Genomic DNA, 22313 nt, shown 5'->3' on the forward strand with positions numbered 1-22313 from the left:
TTAAATGTCAAGTTATTTTAATGGCGTTGCAATGAAAACACATTTAAAGTCCACAGTTGGTCAACATGGCAAATAGTAGATACAAAGAGAGACATTCCTACAATCATGTCAAGTTTACATATTTACTTTCATTTACACAATGTACAGTAAAACAGATTACACCGCCAGTTTTCATGGATTTCAATTATTTTACAAAAGACATGCTCCACAGCTACTCTAGAAAAAAAAAAGCTGTTAATTCATGGATGGACATCATGTCTCCTCCCATCGGCTTAAAAACAAATAGAGCTTCAAGTCCATATAAAAATGTTGATTTCCAAAATGACAAAAATAGTATCAAAAGTCTTTTTTCTTTTTTTTTTAATAAGTGTACATACACATGCAAATGTGTGCCCTTGTTTGAACCATCGTGGAATGAAATTCACTCACAGGAATAATGACCTTCACTTGATTGTTAGTGCTGCTTGGACACACACACGCACACACACGCACACACACACACACACACATCCACTGAGCGCAGTCCAATCTTATCTTGTCGTTTTAACTAAGTGTTCCCTGAATGTTTGTCATCCTATGCACACAGAGGCAATACATCTTTATTGTTCCACAGATGTGCACTGAAAAAAAAAATACAAAATGGGGAAAAAAGACAACCAGGGCAACAAATGAAACAAAAAGTGCATATTTAAAAATTCAAGTATGTAAACAAAATTATTTAAAGGGAGATACATACAGTATGTTCTGTCAGTGTGCTCAAGCCTGAGCTTTGGCATGCACACACACTCACACGTGAGCAATTAAGAATTAGAGTGGGCTAAATCCATTTTGAAAATAATTTGAAAGTTAAGTGCAGAAATTGACGGAGAAAATTCAGGTCTTTCAGACACCCATGAAAGCAGTCTTCACCTCACGCAATAACATTTTACAGAGTGAGGATAAGACAGTATGTAGGTAGTGCTTTAGCTTGAGTGCCGGTGCATCTGTATGTCACCATAAGTGAACTATTGATTCGACAAATGTTTGGAATGACAAAGATATTTCACAACTTCAGTAAAATTAAATACAGTGGCGCCTTAAGACATGAATTGAATTTGTTCTTTCAACACGCTCGCAACTCAAAACACTTGTAAAGCTCAAGTAATTCTTTCCCCATTGAAATGAATGAATTAGTCCGTTCCAGCCCCCCCCAAAAAAATAGTCATTTGTTTTTTTAATGAGGCAAATGCACTCTATAATTTCATATTTTAATTTTACAAAACATATAGTAATTACAAAATGAAATAATATAGAATTAAAAAGAAACTGTTGTCACACTTTGCATCAATTGACTGGCCATTGTGTTTGAGCTGCTCAGCTCATCACAGGTCCCCACAGAGGATAAAGAATAAACGACAGTGAGTACCATTAATACTGAATGTCAAAATGTGTCGGAAATATCAATTGCCTCAAAGCACCACTAAATCCCACAAATATTATCGTAGCTATAAAACTTTCAATCCGGCACAATGACAAAAATGGAGTTGGCCCACTTAAGTTCTCATTATGGTACATTGCTCACACACATACAGACACATACAATCCATCCTTCAGAAATATTTTAAAGGGGAAGTCCCAGCGACGAGGAAGGAGGCTCTATGACCTGCAAAGACACACCCCTTGGACAATGCGCTCACATGGCGGTGTTGCAGTGGCTGCTGGGAGAAAAACAAAACGGTGGAGGGAGAGTCGTAACTCAAAAATAAAACAAAACAAAACAAGGAACAATGAAAGACACACATACACAAACGGAGGTGGTGGGTATGGATGACAGATGCTTAAATGAAGAAGCAATCAGAAGATCCTGATCGATCTGAATGAGGATCCGTGCTTCAGGGTATAAAATTAAAGAATAAAAATCTTGATGTAATAATTTGGAAAGGCAGGGGAGACAGAGAAAATGAGATCATTATTATTATTATTTGTGTCTACTGGGATGCTGCTCATTATCATCCACCAAAGCTAAATTGATTTATAAATCTGCTTTGGTATATTGGTAAATATAAGATGAATAATTAACTTTCATTCAGAATTTTATTGACGGGCCCTCATCAATATCGTGTGTCAAAAGGTGAAACATGAGGCAGAGGACAAACACTAAAGACGGTGACACACATCAGATGTCTCAACTAAGACAATCACGTAGGTGGATACTCACTCTGACCCTGACGAGTCACCGTCCACCGTTCCCGCTTTGATGCTCACGGCGATACCGTTCAACTGCTCAGGCATGCCGGCCTTAGCGCCACCGACCAGTCGCTCGCTGCAGGACGAGCCGAGAGGCGACGCAGAACCGCGAGGGGACGACGAGCCCGGAGCGCCGCCGCCGCACAGTTCGTTGTGGATGCGGTTGAATCCGTTTCTCTCTATGATCGGGGAGAGTTGCTTTTTCTTTAAGATGCCTGTGGGCCACATATAAATCAGTGGATGTAATACTTTCCAAATCCTTTTTAGGAGAAGCCTTTTTGAAGCAATTATTTAGCCATTTACCTTTGTGGGGGTGGGCGTGAAGGTTGGGCAAGGAGGGCAGCTGCACGGTCACTGCGTCTGATGACTCGGGATTCATCTCAAGCCCGTCTGTTGGCTCGCCTTCACTCACTGTTGCAGGCCAGTACAGTCTGCTACTGTCTGCAAACAAAAACTTTTTTAGCCTGGGACGATTGATGTTGCAAATAAGAAAACAGTCATTGTACCGTGTGCTTGAGGCCGTTTGACTCCATTGGAAGCCAATTTTTCCCAGCATTCCTCAGGAGGCAGTGGACCTTCCTCATCTTCGCTGTCTGAGGAGTGCGTGGAGGCGTAGGAGCCGCTCTGGTCGTCCTCCAGGGACAGGTCGCTGTCTGAGTCGCTGTCACGGTCTGCACACATATGAGAGTTGGAGGACGATGATGATAGAGAACATGGTGGTGGTGGGTGGGATTCTGTTTACCGTCATCCACACGCTCGTTGGTTTCATGAAAGAGCGACGTTTGGTCATTGAGGGCGATGTGCGCCTGACTGGTGCTCAGACCGTCGTCCCTGAAAAGATACGAGAGCTGTAAAAGTGCCATCCAGCGCCACCTCTTTGTGCCCGCTCTTGGTTCCTTACCTGAGGACGAAAGGCACATAGCTGTGCTGACTCTTGACGCTGTGCATGGTGCCGTTCAGAGACACGCTGGACTCCCCGAAGGGAAGATGGTACAACTTGCCGTCCATGTAGGTGGTGTTGCATTTGTAGTCCTGGAAGAGGAGAGATGATAGTTTAAATGTAGGTCTAATTTAGGTCTTGGCTAATTCAAGTGTGTTTTTCATTAATTTTATCATTACGTCACATTTGGTGTGCCTCAAGGGTTCGTGCTTGACCTTCGTCTTTTCTTACATGGACAATGATTTTTATATTCAATTGTGTTTTAATTAGGAGCTGTATTCAAATATTTATTCTTGCTGTATTTGATTTCTGTTATCCATAACATCCATAAAGATCTGGAACCTATACTGAGTTGTGTGACTGTCACATAGTGGTGAGGGACTCACTGATGATTTGGATTTAATCATGTGATCGGGATGTTTGTGTCCGCAGCAGTACTTCATGGCGTTCCTCGCTTCTTTATTGAACACAATGCGGAAGATGAAGATGAAGGGACCCTGGATGACAACAAAGTCAATGTTGAAGGACAGAAAAACACTAGCCAATAATAATAATTAACAGTAACATTGATTTAAAGGGCACACCTGCACACAGTTGAAGCCAGCAAACAAGTAATGGAAAATGATCATGTCACTGTTGACAGAGAGCAAAGCCAGGAAGCAAGTGACTGAGACCAGGAAGACGACACCACCTGCTGTCTTCAGGCCCGACCTGCACGAGACAAAATATTTATAAATAAAAACAAACTGTTGTGTATAGTCAGTGAACTGGTGTGAAACTCACACACGAGGCTCCTTGTCCAAGCTTTGACGTCTCAGTGAGCAAGAAGCTCGGGACGACAGGATGGACAGGAAGATGTTCATCTGCACAGACAAACATCCAACTGCCTTGCTGCTTCTTGTTCCAGGCAGTCAATTTGAAGAAACGAACAGGACTCACCGACACCGCCACAGCAATGGGTCCAGCAAAGCTCCAAATGAGGGTGTCGTACATGGAGAGCCAGCAGAAGTCTGGGTTGCCGTAGCCTTCGGGGTCCAATCCCACTGCCAAACCTGCCATAACCCAAGATTTTAGTCAGGCAATGGCATATGGCAGAAAGGGACAGGAGATGCATTTTCCGACAATATAAGTTTTCAGACCTGTGATGAAGGCAGGTACTCCCCAGCCGATCAGATAGTAAAACCTCATGGGCCCATAGTTGATGTCTCGGACTTCACTGATCATTCGGTACATGTGCAGACCCTCCAGAAAAAGCCACGAGAATGTGCACAGGTAGAAGAAGTGCAGCAGGATGGCGATGACCGTGCACAAAAACTGGTAGGAGAAGAAGATTTTTAAATACCAGTTGAAGACTCTACTGAACAAAAGGGGGATAAAAAGGCTCACTGGATTGTCAGCCTGATTGATCCCCAGGATGAAGACGAGCTCAGAGAGAAAGAGGGCAGTGGCGCCGTTGTTCATGATGCTGGTCTTGTTGCACTGCATGGCTCTCAGACTCAGGAGGAAGACCGCGGTGAGGAAGAGGAAGCCCAAGGTGACTCCAACGCTGCTCCACGATATGATTTTGATAGGCAGGATTTCACCGTTCTGATGAAAACAACATGGAGACAATTTTTTTTCCCCCATAGTTTCATAAAAGGCTTGGTCGGTTTTTGGCGTGTTGCAAGTAGTTTTCTGCCCAAATATAATTTGCATTCTTACTTCTCTCCTGGAGATGTCCATGAGCACAGCGAAGCTTGTCATGTGATAACACTGACAGCTTATGTGAGTGTTGTTTCGAAAGACCACCTCACAACCCTTTGATGACCAGCCGCCTGCTCCAGCTCTGATATAAAAGGCAATAATCAAGCAAGTCAACAACAACAACAGCACCCTCTCTGTCTGTATGTTTGTGCACTCAACAGTATGGTGTGATTCCAGAAGACACAGATGGGTTTGGAGCGCTCCTCGGTGGTGACCAGGCGGAATTGCACGGTGATGGGTTTGTCCAGCGGGTGCTTCAGCAGCTCGTCGTTGTCAAGCACAGTGATGCTCACCACGGGGGTGTTGATTACGGGACGCTTTGGTACACTGGGGGAAACAAATTGTTTGGAATTGCATGTTTTTGTGATATGGGAGCACATGCACACGAGTCTTACCGGAGACTTCTCTTGTCAGAGTCGTATCGCTCAGGCAGCAGAGACGCCAGACTGTGGAAGATGATCACGCTGGCGACGGCGTCCGGCTGGTTGTCGTCAGGATGCCGTCGCTTCCTGTTGGCGGAGAGGTTCCTCAGCGACGATTCCGGGAAAGCGTCCAGGTTCTTGTGGCCCTTGGTGTCCACGGGCAGCTGGAAAACCGAGTCGGGCAGGGTGACTGTGGTCTCCAGGTCGGCGGGACGGGGGCCCCTGAGCGACTGGTAGCGGGGGAGTTTGGCTCCGGCAAAATTCATCTTTTTCAGACGGTCCACTGAGATGACTGCACAGGACAAAATTAAATAGGGCCATTATTATTATTCAGAATTCAAATTATCTACATATATGAATGTATGCAATTAAAAAAAATCACAGTTTCCTGTAACCATTGACTTTGAAAAGAATGAGTGGTACTGAAAAGGGCTGGCTGGATGAATGTCAGTAGTTTTAAAATCAGTGAGCTGACCAACAGAGGGCGCTATGGCACCATCTTACCACTCAAGGAGTAAAAAAGAATTACATATTTAATTGTAATTGCACTATTAAGGGTAAAACTTGCAAATTAGAAAAATCATACAGCCCTAGTAAAGAGGCTCACCAATATGCGGTGTGACGATGGTAAAAGGGCTGAGGTAGGTCTTCCTCATATTCTGCGCCAGAGTGTTGGCATATTCCTCATAGCGGCGCAGCAGTGCCGCCGTGCCACCCTCCGTGTGCTGGATGAGCTCCCAGTGTGGACGAGTGTCTGGAGACAGAATGGCACTACCCACGCGGACCAGGTTCTGCAGGGTGAGAGCCAGAGGAGATCAGGGACCCTCATATTTGAAAAGGATGAAGAGGCATGGTGGTGTTTGTTTGTTACCTCGGTGAAGTGGACGTCCTGCGTGGCCGTGAGGTTGAATCCCTGCTGCTTGCTCTCATGCTGCAAAAGCTTCTGAGTCAGTCCGTAGGCCACTTTTACGTCACTGCCGTAGTACTTCTCTGTGTGCAAAGTGGCATTGGCCAACATGGCCGCTGTTTGTTGGACGTGGCTTGAGTCCAACAGTGATGCATTATGGGAAAACCTTTCAGACTGGGAGAAGATGGAAGGAAATCTGTCAAACAAGAAATACTGAACCCAATTGTTTAATATGTCGCTGATTTTAGCAGAATCCCAAAGAGATGTTTTTTGTCAAAATTTGACTTAGGCCATTATTTTAAGAAGACTATAAATCATATATGAAAAAAAAATATATAAAAAATGGCTATGTATGACAAATATTAACAATTGCTTTAAGGACCAACGATAGAGAGAAATCACACACCAGCGCTCTCAGCTGGCTGAAGGTGACCGACGTGCAGTTGAAGAGATTAGGAGGCAGCCAGCCCTTGTGCTCGTCGCAGTGGCGAATGGCCGTGCCTGGGAAGGAAAAAGAGGAGGTGTGACTTGTTATTACATGAGGTGGGGAAATAGACTGCAGCTTAAAAAAAGCCTCCAGGCGACCTCCGTGCATTGCCATTATTTTATGCTAATCGGAACATAAGATAGTGAAAATACGTCCTACCCAAAGTCCCCTTGGGGCAGGGGACCGCTGCAGGGAGCCCAAACTTGGTCCGGGGCCACCAGATTCCAGCCTGGATGGCCTGAGGGCAGCTGTCATAAATGACTGGCACAGATGGAGCAGAACGTGGGGAAAATGGAAAAATATTTAGGACGCAGAACATTGGAATTGGAGATGAACCTGAGTGTAAATTTGATGGGCTGTTACCTTCGCAACCGTTAGAAGAAACCTCGGCAAAGGGGTTGTCGCAGCGGTCGCACTGCCGTCCGATCACGCCTGCTTTACAGTGGCACTGACCGCTCTCGCGCTCACATGTTCTGGAAAAGGAGCCCACCGGGTAGCAGTCACACAGCAGGCAAGTATCGCTGCCTTCGGGACGGTAGTGATTGTCCTGCAAAGGGCATAAATACAAATTGTGATTATTGTCCACCAGAGGGCAATATAATACAGATATCCAGTCACAAACCAATGAAGTATTTTTTTTTTTTGCAGCCAATGAATAATATCTGCCTGTGAATAATGTTATATTGTCTGTCTACATGTTTTGATGCACCGATTGTGTTCAAATATCTGTTCGTCAAAGACTTATAACATTGCAACATTGATGCTAATCGTTAGCCGGTTTATGCTGTTTTCCATTATGTGTTAGCATTCAGCGAGCACACTTTTCTTCCTTCCTTTAAATTCACATGAAATTCTTTTTATTTTATGTTTAGTTTGACAGTAAAATCGACCTGGTAGAAGCATTTGAAAAAAAATACTTAATTTCACCTAACCTCAAACATGCATATACTAACCTTACAGTGACACTCTCCACTGGTCTTGTTACAGTCCGAATCAAACCCGCGCTCAGTTGGACAGTTACACGGCCCGCAGGTCTTGTGACCCCACCAACCTCGGGGACAGGGCAAGTCAGTCCTGCAGGGACACAAGCATATATTTTAAAATATTCCAGCATACACACGGCGGGATTTTAATGTGGTGTCACCGTACTTTTTCTCGCAGTAATGGCCAAAGTAGTTGTGCGGACAGTCACATGTGTAACCGCGGGGGGAGCTGGTCTTCCTGGTGCACGTGGAATCATGCTCGCACAGGTTGAGCGTGCACGCGTCCGTGCAGTTGGTACCGTAGTAACCTGCACACAAGAAAATGACACAATCCTGTAGTGGGTCATGTGATAAATGGATCCGTCTGCGTGAAATGATGCCGACCAGCACGACACGTGCACGAGTAGCTGTCCCAGTCGTCGTTGCAGTAGCTGTTGGCGGGACACGGGCTGGAGCTGCAAGGGTCGGGCACGTTGCAGCCCACCTCCACGTTCACTTTCCTGGCCTGACTCAGACTCAGAGCGCCACCAACCCGCAGACCCTGGACAGAGACCAACACAGGCTGGAAATGAACTTATGCAGGAGTGTGAGCCAATATATTCTCTTTGGAGAAGGATCTCACTTGTATGCATCCTCGGAAGCCATGCTGAATTTTCCCATCAGGCATCTCTAAGCCTCCAACACTCACAGCCTTCAGCTTGGACTCCTGCAACTGCCCATCCACCAGCATACTGGCCTGAAACACACAGACGACATTCAGTGCAGGTCTGCCCGGCAACAAGATTGTCATGAATAAATATTGCCATGTTTTCTCACCAGGTAGAGTCCTTGGTCTACTGATAGAACCGCTTTATGGTGGCCCGCCGGCCCGCCCAAACTGCTGATATCCAATTGCAAATGATGCCAATCGCCGTCGTTCACCAGTACCTCTTCCACGCGGGACAGCGTGGAGTCTTCCCCCCTGTGCAGGCCCATCAGCACGCTCCCACCGCGCAGCTGCAAAGGTGAAGAAAAGGACACAGGCAGCAGGGAGGGGAGTGAATCAATAACAGAAAAGCACAGAGCAGGAGACTATTAAAAGCATAAAAACATTTACATTTGGAGTAGGAAAAAGTAGCAGTCAACTTTGTCACCATAAAATGAAATTTCTGTGTATTGCAACATACGATCAGTAAAATAGGATCTGATGCAACAAGCAGCAAACATGAGCGTTTAGGTTTGTGTTTCAAGTCTCCGTGTTTCAATCCAAGCACGATCTCACCTGCAGAGTGAGGTTGTGTCGCAGGCCGGCGGAGATGTGCAGCACCATGGCGCTGGCCTGACGGGTGCGCAGCATCAGCTCTACGTGCCAGGGGACGGAGGTGGTCGTCGCCAGGTTGTTCCACTGCAGCAGGCTGTTGCCCAGGAAACGCTGCGGGTTGGCCATCGCTGTGGAGAACAAATCATATTCATATTTGGTGGAATCTCGAAAGGCACTCAAATTGAAAGGACGAGTGGAGGCGCTTTTATTGAGCTGGAAGTCAGTCGGCTGTGTTCACTCCCACCATACTGCAAACGCCCCTTTGCTGCTTTTCTGGTTTAATGACTTGACGGATTCTTAGCGCAGACCCAAAAACACTTTGCGCCTCACCTCTTTCACAGTTCCTCCCCCCGAATCCGAGCGGGCAGTTGCAGCTAAAGGAGCCCCACAGATTGACGCAGGTCCCTCCATTCAGACAAGGGTTAATGTTGCAGAAGTGTCTTTTGGCAGAACATCCTGGGAAGGTGAGAAAAAAAGATTCACCTTCATGCTTGATGTGTTCCTACCTCATTATTTCATCAGAGCAGCAAAGAAGGGACGGTAGCAGACTATTGCAGTCATTTCCTCCTGATTCGTCTTCCCTGCTGTGCTCATTCTAATCAGTGTTTACTCTCTCTCACTTGGCAGCACACACTGACTACAAAACTCCACTAAAGCAAAGCCGCCTGAGCTATTGATTCTCGGACAGCGTCGCCACATACCTGGCAGCGTGCCGTTGTTAGCGATGAAGCCGGCCATGTCGACGCGCTGGTTGTCCACACGCAGGTTCTTCATACAGCCCACAAATTGGTGGTTGCGCACCGGAAAGTCCTCTGGAAGTTTAGGGATCCCGCCGAGGAGCAGCGGACCGGTCAGGTCCAGTGATCTGATGGCACAGAACGCATAAACATTTAATACGTTGCGCAGTTTTGCATTGCCTCTTAAAAAACATCAGCAGCTCTCATAAAAGGAGAAACGGCTAAAAAATTCATAACAGAAATAGAGCGCAGTCCTACAATTAGTGCCTGCAGATAAAATCGGAAAAGTAGTAAACATCCTGGAAAAAGTAACACCCTGGAGATGTGGAACTTCGTTTCACGAGTTTACTCTTAATGAGCCCACTGCAAAGGAAGTAATGTGCTAAATTATGGACGTCAATAACAAAATCATGAGAGGATGTCTCGGCAAGAACTTTATTTATAACACCACCGCGGGAGAATTTCCTCAAACGTTCTTACTTTTTGCTCCCCGATTGGCTTCCCTGAGCGGAGCAGGTGTAGTGTCCAATCACATGGCCGAAGCGCAGAGCCACAGGGTTGTCGCAGTTGTCCACGGTAACCACCACCACTTTCTGGTCAGAGGGACCTTGCGGCAGGCCGGCCTGGTTTACGATGGGCTGTGGGAGAAAAAAAAAAATGTGATGTGAAAATTTGAAGTGATCAACAAGCCTCATATGTGCATATATTCTTTATCCTCTGTGAAAAATGACTATCATTATTGATGTTACTGAGTGACTGGGTCACATTTTTAATTCAGGCAGAATTTACCCAATTACATTTTTTTTCCACAGAGTGCTTTACTGCAAGTACTTCCTAATGTCCGTGGCTCCTTTCGGTGGCTTGTTTTCTGTTCATGCAAAATGTTGTGTCCGTTCAACTGCAAAAATAGCTTCTTCAGATTGACAGATGAAAGTATGAAAGGAAGCACAAGTAGAATCACACGGCTATTTTGAGACAATGCAGTATTTTGGAGTTAACAAGCAATCATAAATAGCAGTGTTAAGAAAATATTGTATTGTTCTGCCACAATGAGGAAAGGATTATTCGATTATTAAATCAGCAGAAATTCCAGCCAGTGCAAAGCTGCACACAGCTTTTTGCAGATTAGGCGGCGTAGCTTTGAAACTGGGAGAGATCAGCCGAATGATCTTTTGCCTTGAGCCTGTTTCAGCCTCCCGTTCAGTTCTCAAAATCTGCTTATTACAGCTGCTGTTGTGCATTTGGATAATTCGCACAACAATACAACAGCTAACGGCAGCGTATGGCCAGATAACGCACACACGCGCTAAAATGGCCGGCTCTCGGCAGGACATCATCCCTGTCAACAAAGGGTCGTCTTCATTGTCTGAGGAGCCAATTGTGAGGAGGCGGGCTTTGAAGGGCAACAAAACTAGGAGGGGGTGGAGTGGGTGTGGTCAGCGCAGGCCAAGAATGATGATCTATGAATAAAGGTCACAACCTCTTCTCAAACTGGGCAGTTTCTCTGAGGTCACGTCAAGCTCATATTAACCCTGAGCACGGGTTCAAGCTGCTGCAGTAAACGTAAAGCGAGGATATGGCCAACAACGCAGACCCGCCCTCTCCCCCCCGCTGCGCAGCTGACTGACCGCAGGAGAGGGCACGGCGCTGCGTCGTCAGCTGGTCAGACAGGATTTAGCAGGATTTAGCCCATCACATACACAGAGATGAGACAATACACCAGACGCACGCCAACCAGAAAAATGTTCAATGGAGCCAAGATTCAAACTCTGAACCCTATGTTTGAGGTGGACTCGCTAACCGCCACCACCACGTTACCACATGAATTGGTTACTTTCTTTGAATGTACGATCGTTAGATCGTGGTGGAGGGCCGCTGTTTAGCGTGTGATGCTAACAGTTGTGAAATTGTCTCACACTTCATCATACTTGGCTGTTTCTCATGTTGCCCCTTTTGATGTCGCTAAATGAAGCAAGAAAAATATGGAATATGTCATACAGTGCATTCCAAGTGAAATGGATCCGTTCGTGTCCCATCTCTATTTTCTTTGTTGCATCAAAACATTAAGCACTTGTTTGCATATGTGTTATATTAGTGTAAATTGTACACGTGGGGACAGAAAATGACTTGTGGTCTACTCTTATTTGTGACAATGAAGAGGACACAGTTCATTTGTAGACCACATCACAACATATGGTGGTTTCCAAAAAATAAAAAGCTTGGCAATCTGAAGCCTACAAATTTGTACAAATGTTAAAGACTGTAAAGTGTTTACAGAGAATGGTTTTCAAAAAATATGTTTGAAGATAATAACAGTGGTCAACAGAATTTTATTCGCAAATGACTTCATGTGTCCTTTTTTGAGGTTTATTTAAAAAAAATGTGTTTGCTTGCATGCCAGATTTTTAAAATATTTAAATTTTTTTGTTTTTTAATTTGATCCATTATAGTTTGCGCTATACAGATTTTACCATGCGATGTAATTTGAGGTTATGAAATTTACCCCGAAAATTTCACCTGTTGTTGAAACTAAACCTTCGTTTATATATTATATAATTAATTGATAATATATATCATTTTGTCCAACCATTTTTTTTTTTAATCATTCAAATTTTATAGTGTTGCTAATAACACCCTTCTCTGTTTTTTTGTTTGTTTTTGTTTTTTTGCACAGAGTATCTTTTCTATTGGATGTACTGGACTGTGCTAGTGTCTCCCGAGTGTGTTTCACTTCCAAAATGTCTTCATACATTTAGTCCATTCAAGTCCCAGCCATTCATCCCCATCTTGTTAAGTCAACTGGTTCTTTATTTTGTTTTTCAGCCGGCCAGCGTGTTACAAATTCGTCGATGATGAAAAAGGCAAACACGGCGTTTGAATCGGCCAACGGTGAAATCATCCGACATGCTCTTTTTTTTCCCTTCACGGTGTTGCCCCCACTCCCTTCCCACCTCCCCTCGCTTGTGAAAGGTCCGGAACAGGCAGCGCTCCAGATTGGACGCTCCTTCGCTGACCTCTCCTGTCATCAGTCACGGATGTTGACTCGCCAATAATGACTGACTGTCAGGATGACATTTGGTCACACAAAGGCCCGTCCTGTCAACCCTGATTGGAATGTACATATTTGCTCAAGTCCGACTTTGGATGTCCATGATGGGAGGATTATGGCAATATGAGTTTCTCGATACAAAAGGGGGACAGAAGGTGGGCAAAGGGAGCATGAGAGAAGTCACACGCGCATATGTGATCTAAGATTGACTGGAAAAACCATAGCAACAAGAGAACTGGGCCCTGAAGCGCAGCGTTCAAAACCCGAGTCAATACTTCTCGCCGCTTTTCTTCCGCTGCTCTCCTGCTCGCCCGAGAACACAGAGTGAGGAACCTTCCCCGGGGGCGCATCATTCACTGCCCGCGGTCCCAAAGGGAGCAGAGCCACGCACAAAGGCTGCGGTCATTGCCATTCTCCACAGCCCCGGCTACCATGAAAGCCACATTTCAATCTCAAACGCACCCCTCCCAAGCATTAGGCCCCACCCCCTGCTGATAGGGGCGCGTCATCGTGGGATATCTCCAGGAGGAGGAGCCACGTTGATACCTCTCGCCACGTGAGGAGGGATGGATCAGTCCAAAAGTCAAGGAATCAGTCTTCATGTTTTTTTTCTTAAGAAGACATTTTTGGAAATGATTCCAACTTGTCAGGAAGACTTAAGAGATGTTTCTTTTTCCACTCCCGGGGCACAAAACAACAATAATTCAGCAATCCTTAACTGTGCTTTGGTGCTTAAGTTGCTATGAAACCGTTTTAGAGCCATGGTAAATTATCAAATTACCAAAAGATGATATTCACTTCATCAAATCCTTGTTTATCTATCTATGCTAGAGATCGAGTTAGCCTAATTGTCTCAGTCATTTCTAATTTACTGTAACCAAATCTATAACAATTTTTTTTTCTTGTTATTCCAAAAACATACAAATATGACTTAGGCAACTAATATTAGGCTAAAAATTGTTTTTCCTCCTTCACTTCATGTATTTTTAAATACAAGGTGTCCAAAAACCTTTGACCATATAGACCGCAGACGCTTACCACAGAGCGTTTACTGTACAAAGACATGGGAATGTTACTGCAGCATAAAAAAAAAGTCATCTTTTTGTAGCAAGTTGACTAAAGAGTCCATAATAGGTCGTTGGCAAGGGGACAAGTTTTCCCAGCCCCTTTCATCACTTTTGTGGGCAGAGACATGCTATCACAGACATTGAATAGAAAATGTGAACTGCAGGGGTGAGTGGGGTCGGGGGGTGGTGGGCATCTTTATAATGCAAAGTGGCTTCCTCAATGCTTTAAAATGTGACATTCCGTCTGGGAAAGCGCAGACAGACAACAGATCCGCACATTCCTCACTGATTGAGATGTTGACTTGTTGGTATGGAGAAATTCGTTAGTCGCAACATCTGCAAAGAAAATGTCCACCACCCACATAAATAAAAACCTGTGGCAACTTTCTGGATGATCATTTTGTCAGCAGCTATTATTTAGCGACATGGATGTGACGGACCAACAAAGTGGCTTCACTCCCGCTTTGTCACTCATTCATGCAGCCTTCAATGGAATCAGACCTCTGATTGACATTTTGCTGCAGATAAAGCAGGATTGCACTCATTAACTTTTGTCTGGATTGTTAGTGTTCTTGTCTTAGGTTCTGTCAGCTGAATGTGCTGCCATAATTCAAAAGTGGGAAGTGCACGTGGGCTGAGAACATACCTTGTTGTAGTAGTGGATCTCCACCACGTGCCACTGGCCGTCGCTCACGCCGCCCACAATAAAAGGTGTAACGGTGGTCTTGGTTTCACCTGGAAATCAGGACCAAGAATGATAAAAGTTTGACCCTCAGTCAGGGACAGTTGACTAGATCTTTCATGTGGGGGTATAGCTCAGTGGTAGAGCATTTGACTGCAGATCAAGAGGTCTCTGGTTCAATTCCGGATGCCCCCTTTTAAATATTACAGACTTCACAAATCTTGACACTTGTCAAAATGAGATTGCTTATGGAGGATTTTTGTAGTCCAAAATGTAACCTAAAATTTTAATATCGTCAATATTTGGTGAGATGTTTTGCAAATCTAAAGGAGTCTTGAACTAATACGAACATTTATTACCTGCAGAGAAGGTGACTTGAATCTGTTCATTGATGATTTCCATGGCAATGAAGTCATGTTTCTCATTGAAGCGGCCGTTGTACAGCAATAAACCGTTGGGCTCTTTCGTGGCAAATCTAGCACGCACACACAAAAAAAAGGTCAACTCTGTTGTCTATTACATAAAAAGAAATCAATAATGTCAAGTATTTACAAATGTGATAAAAAACGAAATTATCTAAAAAAAATTGTTAATTTAGAGAAATAATGCAGAGAATCACCAGTCTTGTTTTGGTCTGCGACAGCTTGATTTATAGAGATGATAATATGCGTTACACATAACCGATAACAAACGATAAGCATGACTGCGAGCAAGAGAACTTTACAGCAGAGAGATGGCCGAAGACACACAAAGGAAGTGTGCCATGAATAACGATGGGCACATTAAACAACACAGACATGAGAAAATCTAGGCCGACGTCAAAGTGAGGAGTGGGTCGGACGTGGCGGTGAGTGAGTGAGTAGGAAGATGAGGGGGGGATGCATTATTAGTGCACGGAGGCAGAAGCGAGAAGGAAGAAGTCGGCTTCGGCAGATTACTGAGTCGATGTTTGCATCTGGATCACAATGGGTAACCAAGGGGTGATGGGCAAACAAGCTTAACAATATCAAATTCAATAATTCAAAGCCATTTTTTTTCTTTTTCTCCATATTAACACATTGTATAGGACAACTATAACCACATGAAAAAAATAGCAAAAAAATAAAACACAAAAAATGGCCAATTTCCAAAGTTAAGGGACAAAATAATAAGTCAAATGTTCTTCTACAATGAATTCATAAAACGCCCTACTAAATCCACAAAATGCCGACTAAAATAACGATTCTGACTCTCTCCCTCGACAGCCCCTTCTCGTCTTTGACGTATCAATTTAAAAGGCTCCACTACCTTAACCTCCCTCGGGGCCCTTGGAACCATAAGAGTAATCAGCTGGAAGTAACCACGCACATCGCTTTGTGTCGCATTAGGCACCCATCAGTTAAAAAAAACAACCAGCCTGCCCTTATGTTGGGGGGCCATGTCACGCGATGTTGCAATGGGTAAGACGTGAGCACTGAGGAGGAATCAAGAGTAACGTGCATGTGAGCATTCCACAACAAGGTTGAAAAACACTTCCACATGGGCCCTGCCAATGTGATTCCTAAGCCAACCTATTTACATTCTGATCTGTCCATCATAACACAAATTGATCCCGAGCGAAACCCGATCGGCGTCGGTTTAGGTGTCACCGCCACTTGTTCTCCTTCACCTGCCTCGGGGGGTTGGAGTATCGGCACCTTTTACGTGACCTGCTACTGAAATGAAGAGCGCTTTCAAAACTAGTCGGGGCAGTTCTCCATCAAAAAAGACGCCGACATCCGAGCCGGGCTTAAAAGAGGGCCGGGCCCGGAAGGATCACAAGGGGGGTATCGTTTTCAAGTGCGGACATTGTGAGGGTCGACCCCTGATGCAAATTTAGATATTTGGCAACATCCGATTTCAAATTGACACACTTTTATTGCCGATTTCATTTCTGATCATCACCGAACAACTTTCGAGGCCAAAGAAAATGGCTGAAAACTAAGTTCTAAGGTGAAAGCACTCACATTACTCCCACACTGACTGCAGGATCTCAACTCACTTTTCCTTCTTTCCACTAGCCACGAAAAAGCCAGCAAGTGCACAGATGTCATGTGCTCTGTTGTTTAGCGGTGGTTCTGCATTTATTTTTAGGTCAGGTGCTAGAATGTGACACTGCAGCGGCTTGACGGAAGAGGCCTGGATGTTCAATGATACCCTGAGAGGTGTGTGGAGGTGGATGAGCAACTGAGTCACATTGCACAAAAAGTAATGGGGCTGCTAGAAATAATATAAGTCATACAAGGTCAAGGATACAGGTAAGGCGGATGATACACGTAACAGAGGTTTTGCAGGTGATGTTGTTGATATAAATAATATACTGAAATCTAGGTAACGATTCAGTGTGTAAATCGAAAATGACAATCTGATATGAAACCTATTAGCATCTCATTAAATGCTTTGCTTTCCAAGTAGCACCACAATAATGACATTGAAAATAAAGTTGCATAGGAGGCCAAAGTCAATTAAAGTGTATTAGATTTATAAATATTAATTTGGAATAGTACCTAAACTAATGTTTACAGATTAAATGCGAATTTATTACACTAACGTGACATACCATTGAACTGCACTTAACAAATCCACTTGACTGGATTAATAAATTGCCACTTTTACATACAGTTTGAACATTTAATTAAGCAATTCTTTCACATACCACCAGAGGGAGCCCCACACATGACCCTGCAAATGGCAAAGTAGCTATCTATAAATTGCAATTATTTCAACTTACGTGAGTGAGACGGTGAAATGGAAGCGTTGGCGGAGACCCTTGAAGGTGAGGAAGGAGTTTGGAGGGAAGTTTCGTGTGGTCATCTCACAGTAAGGCTTCTCGTAGCCGCCCGAGGGACACTCGCACTTGAAGCCGCCCACCAGGAGGTTCACGCACACGCCGGCGTTCTTGCAAACTCCCGCAGCACAGCGGCCTGAGCGCGAAGACAGCTCACAGCGCTCGCCTAGGACATAAAAAAAAAATGAAATCATGATGATGAACCACAACAAAACAATGCTGCTAAGCTTCCATTGCCAAGTAGGTGCAACAACGGGGTGCAGAGCTCAGAGTGACAAATACTCACCATCTCCCGATTAATAATTCAAACTAGTTAATATAAGCAGCGACCACATGTGAGCACTTTCCGCCGGCATAAATCATTAAGGCGGCAAATTGCACAGACACCTCGCAGATGGGCGCAAGATGCCTTTAAAGTTTACTTGACACATGCATAAATGATCAATGCAATTGGAATATGAGCCTATGTTAAATTATGTATTTTAAAAATGTCATTTTGTTATTCCCTAAAGCACCATAAACTAATCCCTGGATATTAAACAAGCGTAAACTCATGAAACATTGACATACAAGAGTCAATATTTATGCAAAAAATATTCAAGAATTCTATATGTCAGCACGGAAGAAAACAAACTTGCTTGCTTAAAATTTACAAAATAGTCCATTTGACCACGACTTCGTATTCATGAGAGTGCGCTCGACTGAAACGTTAACGACAACACTTCAAGTGTCCAACAGAGTAAATAAATTTGTTCACAAGCTATTTCCAACACTTACTTACACCTTTGGCAAAAACGTATCAGGCTTGGCTTAATGAGCCAAAGAAGCAAGAGAAGACATTTCCTCCGAGACGTACGTGCTCGGGGAACATTGTCAGGCTGCTAGGTAACAGGAGCATCGACGTCCCTCTGGAAGAAGCACCGAGCTCAACTTTTAATTACACACTTGTACCTGTAATGAGGTCATGATCGCTACAAGGAAACTTTGGCCCTTTCCCTCTTAGCAAGCCGTTTTGTTTGTCGCTGCAGAAACTGTTGTCTCTTAAATGATCAGCCAGGATTTGTCATGTTTTTGTATTCTTCTCTCAGAGATACATTGAAGTTGTTGTCATTTTCTGGCAAGAGTGTGAATATGCTTTTGAAAAGAAGATTTGTTCCAGCCACTTTTAAAGCCCATAAATGAATTCTGGATGAAAGTATGAACGCAAACAGCATGCCAAAAACAAGCGAGGGTGCCAGCCAGCAGGCTGTGTGGAAAGTGGGGGTGTTCTCTCACAACTCGCTGTGTTCTTGTTTGTTCACTCGCTTGCGTTGTTGTGAGCAACATTTTCACCATTGCAAATTTGCAATTGAACGTTGTTGCCATTCGTTTGTTTGTTATCTTGTCGCTAAAAAGGGATTTTTGAATACACATTAGCAGAAATTCAATCTATTTGTAATATTTATTATTAAATGTATTATTCTGCCTTTGAAAACAATTAATAATACAATCAAAACACTTAACTTGGATCATCATTAATGAGGCACTATTAATCTTGGACACTACTGATAAGTAACAGCAGTAATATTCTACTGAAAAAACAAATGTTGACCTTTTGAGTGGTTGCACAAAATAAAATCATCTGCATTTTTTAAGTAGACTACATCTGTGATTATAATTTTTTTTAACCATGCAAGGCCATTCATCTCTATCCATTTCATCAGCAACCCAAAAAAAAAAAAACAACTCAGGCAATCAAAATCATTCACTCTGTCTTTCGAAAGAGTGTTAAAAATGATGGCCACAATTCCTTCTGTGTTTTTTTTTCCCCCCATCACTACCATCTGGCAAACGCCTACGGTCCAACAGATCCAAACCACGCACACGCATTGCATTCACACATCCGTGCACCGTAAAGAGCTCAACTATACCTCACATTGTTCATCCCCTTTAATTGCAGCTACGTGAATCAAAGGTGAGCGCTTTGATCAACACAATTTCAAGTCATGAGAGAATAAATGCACGGAATAAAACCTGCGTGAGTGACTGTGACAGTATGACAGCTTCAACACCCCCCCTTACCCCCACTAACTTGTGAATATAGCCCAGTCTGCTGCTTCCAGAGTGAAAATCCGCTCACTTTCACCCACTCACATGACAACTCCCGTTAAAAGCGCCCACAGTTCAACTCTGACACCCACGGCCGTGCACGAGAAAATGTAAGTGGCGTTCAACCTGATGATGGGGGGGCCCACATGCTATTTCAGGTGCTACGGCAGGTGAGAGAAAGCATTGGAATGTTGGATATGGTGTAATGGAAGAGTGTGTGGGTAGGAAAAATGTTTGGGACATCACTCTGCAGCATGGTTTTGTTCATATGTTCTGCTTTTCTTGGTAGCAATAGTTCATTGGAATGAAAATATTTTTTTTGATTAAAATTGAGTTATCTGTTGGAGCATTAAAATATTTTTAAATGGAAAAACTGAATTCAAAATTTCACATTAATTCTCAATTTTCATGAAACATTTTTCCGCGTAAAAAAACCTTCTTTAATGGAAATCGAATTTTCTTGTAACTGTTTGATTTTTAGCCCGCACTATTTGTCAAAATTAGTTGCAAGCGGACAACGACAATAACAACTGAGTGACTCTTTTTAGCCAAGGGGCTCTACTCTCATGAACAGTGAAAATCTGTCGTCTGGCATAACGCTGCACAAAGGTGGTGGATGTGAGAGAGGGAGGCGTGCGCTGCTGTGGGCGTGATCATTGGTGACTTCAATCTTGGCCTATCAAAGTGGCTGTTTTGTATTACATGCACTTTTTTGATAGCTAAGGAAATACTTTATAAAGTGTGTTTTGTCAATTAAAATGTGTTCAAAGTGTGTTGGAGAGGTAGAACGATTAAAAAGAAATTATAATAATATGGTCTCTCTATATCATGGATTTTTACCAAACATGGGTGGGTCTTGAACATGTTCCCAAAATGGTCCACCAATTTCTGAATAAAGCCACATTCTCATTGCTAGTTTTGTGAGTGAGGCCTCTCACCTGTGTAGTCGTCCATGCACTCGCAGGTGAAGCCTCCTTCTCTGCTACGACACACGCCGTGAACGCCGCAGGGTTTGGAATAGCACAGGTCGATCTCGGTCTCGCAGTAGTCTCCCGTAAAACCGGTGGGACAGCGGCAACGCAGGCCGGCGATGGGGTGGATGGGCCTGAAGAGGATGGTGTCGGACGCCACGAAGGGAGCCAAGCTGTCAAACTTGAGCACGGACACGCACTTCATGTAGTTCTCACAGGGCTCGCGCAGGCAGATGTTGTCGTCAAACGGCAGAACTTCCTGGGAGGAGATCTGAGCCAGCAAACTGCGGTTCAGGTACAGCCTCTCCTGGAGTTCCTCGGAGCCAAAAAACTCCACTCCTCCTCCTTCTTCCCCTCTTCCGCCGCCGTCTTGTCCGCGCTCGCCGAGGCCCGGAGGCCGCTGGGGGGCGTCGCCCGGCACCGCCACCGACAGGCTGACATTCAGGATGCGGGCGCTGACGTCGGTGTCGTCTTGAATGTTAAAGATGACGACGTCTTCGGGGGCTGCCGAGAGCACGCGAGCCACGCCGTCCAGGAACTGAGCGAGCAGCAGGGACAGGAAGTGCTCCTGAGAGGTGTTGGCGAGCCTCAGTGTGATGCTGTTGGACAACATCTCATCGGTGATGATTGTGACTTGAAGGAGGCACTGGGCCGACACGGAGTGGACGCCATCTACACACGCACAAAAAGAGTTAACTGTGTTAACGCTTAAAACAGTATTTTTAAATATCTGCACGTCATCTCCCACATTTATTAAAAATAGTATTATTTTTACATTTGCACTTAGTAGCAGGTTTCAAGTGATATTGTTCCCACTTGACCGAGTGAACCGCACTGTTGAAGCGATGGCGCTAAAGTTCCAAGCGCACCTGCCAAGTGTAAACACAGCCTACAATAGAAGGACGCTTATATGAAACACTTTCCTTAAAATTCTCGGTTCAAAAGAAGAGTTCATCTCCTGCTATGCCTTTTACACATGATAATAGACTTAACGCCAGGTCCACAAAAGAACAAGCTTATGTTTCCATTCAATACATCCCAACTCCTAATCAAGAATATTACGCTTGCATTCAGCGTAAAATTCCTCCTTTCTTTCTCCGGAAGAAGAAACGCTTCTTCATTTTACATGCCAAGTCTGCAAGTTCAACAGTTGAAGCATTTCTCAGCCCGGCTTATCACTTGTCTTGTATCCTCTTGTTCCCCCCCGTACCACGTTGAGTTTTTGAAAGTCTGCCATGAAACTTCAATATAGTGCGGAGTGTTTTTTAAAAACGAATTAATTTTTGTCTATAAGTTTCTTTAGACAAAAAAAGAGCGATAATTACATTTGAGAAAAGTACGTTTGTTCAAATGGGTAGTATTGTCATGTTTGTTGTCAGCCAACTTAATGTTGATAATATTCCATCGGTCAGGTCTGCAGGGAGAAAACACAAAACCAGCTCAATCGACTCAAACGTGTGGTGAAAACAGGCCGGCCGACTCCGCTCTCCCCCAAAATCAATGGGCCGCTTTGTTTGAGGAGCCTGGACGCAGGCCAGAGGGCAGAACCTGTGTGCACAACTCGCGCAAACAAACAGAAAACTTCCCAAAGTTACCAGATCACCATTTGGCATCAGGCGAATGCCAACCGCGAGGAGGAAGAGGCCGAGGACGAGGACGAGGAGGGGCTGGAGCGCTTGTCGTAGAGGAAGCGAAAGAGAAGCATGTTTGACACGGTTCTAATCCCTCTGTTTTCATTTAAGAACCTCCGACACAGCAATAATACATGACCCAAGTGGAGGAAGTACAGAAACAAGCGGGACGAATTCACACTGTACTGTCAACACACATGCACAAGTACGTGCACACACACACACACACACACAGCTGTGTACGCAAGACAATTCTTGCATATAAAGAAAAGCT

General features: G+C 44.3%; 1 protein-coding gene and 1 non-coding gene across 4 annotated transcripts in view; one reads left to right on the forward strand and one right to left on the reverse strand.

Annotated features, from left to right (window-relative positions):
* celsr2 (cadherin, EGF LAG seven-pass G-type receptor 2) overlaps positions 1–22313 on the reverse strand; it is a 37318-nt gene continuing 15005 nt past the window's right edge. The window contains exons 2-34 of one of the 3 annotated variants that reach the window (XM_049733545.1): positions 20376–21080; positions 17293–17515; positions 14903–15018; positions 14508–14596; positions 10226–10383; positions 9710–9873; positions 9339–9464; positions 8970–9136; positions 8525–8704; positions 8331–8444; positions 8093–8249; positions 7875–8016; positions 7679–7799; positions 7089–7272; positions 6885–6986; positions 6645–6739; positions 6203–6412; positions 5939–6122; positions 5305–5623; positions 5069–5236; positions 4868–4991; positions 4553–4753; positions 4306–4480; positions 4106–4218; positions 3950–4029; positions 3751–3877; positions 3553–3663; positions 3128–3258; positions 2969–3057; positions 2733–2897; positions 2530–2667; positions 2198–2441; positions 1–1694 (exon numbers count right to left, since the gene is read on the reverse strand). In XM_049733545.1, the coding sequence (XP_049589502.1) occupies positions 1673–1694; positions 2198–2441; positions 2530–2667; positions 2733–2897; positions 2969–3057; positions 3128–3258; positions 3553–3663; positions 3751–3877; positions 3950–4029; positions 4106–4218; positions 4306–4480; positions 4553–4753; positions 4868–4991; positions 5069–5236; positions 5305–5623; positions 5939–6122; positions 6203–6412; positions 6645–6739; positions 6885–6986; positions 7089–7272; positions 7679–7799; positions 7875–8016; positions 8093–8249; positions 8331–8444; positions 8525–8704; positions 8970–9136; positions 9339–9464; positions 9710–9873; positions 10226–10383; positions 14508–14596; positions 14903–15018; positions 17293–17515; positions 20376–21080 (5444 nt within the window). In that variant the 3' untranslated portion in view covers positions 1–1672. The other 2 variants (XM_049733544.1, XM_049733543.2) reach the window with 2 other exon arrangements.
* trnac-gca (transfer RNA cysteine (anticodon GCA)) lies at positions 14667–14738 on the forward strand. Its single transcript has one exon. It is a non-coding gene; the product is annotated as a tRNA-Cys (tRNA).

The sequence above is a fragment of the Syngnathus scovelli genome, chromosome 11, assembly GCF_024217435.2.
Source record: "Syngnathus scovelli strain Florida chromosome 11, RoL_Ssco_1.2, whole genome shotgun sequence".
NCBI lineage: Eukaryota > Metazoa > Chordata > Actinopteri > Syngnathiformes > Syngnathidae > Syngnathus > Syngnathus scovelli.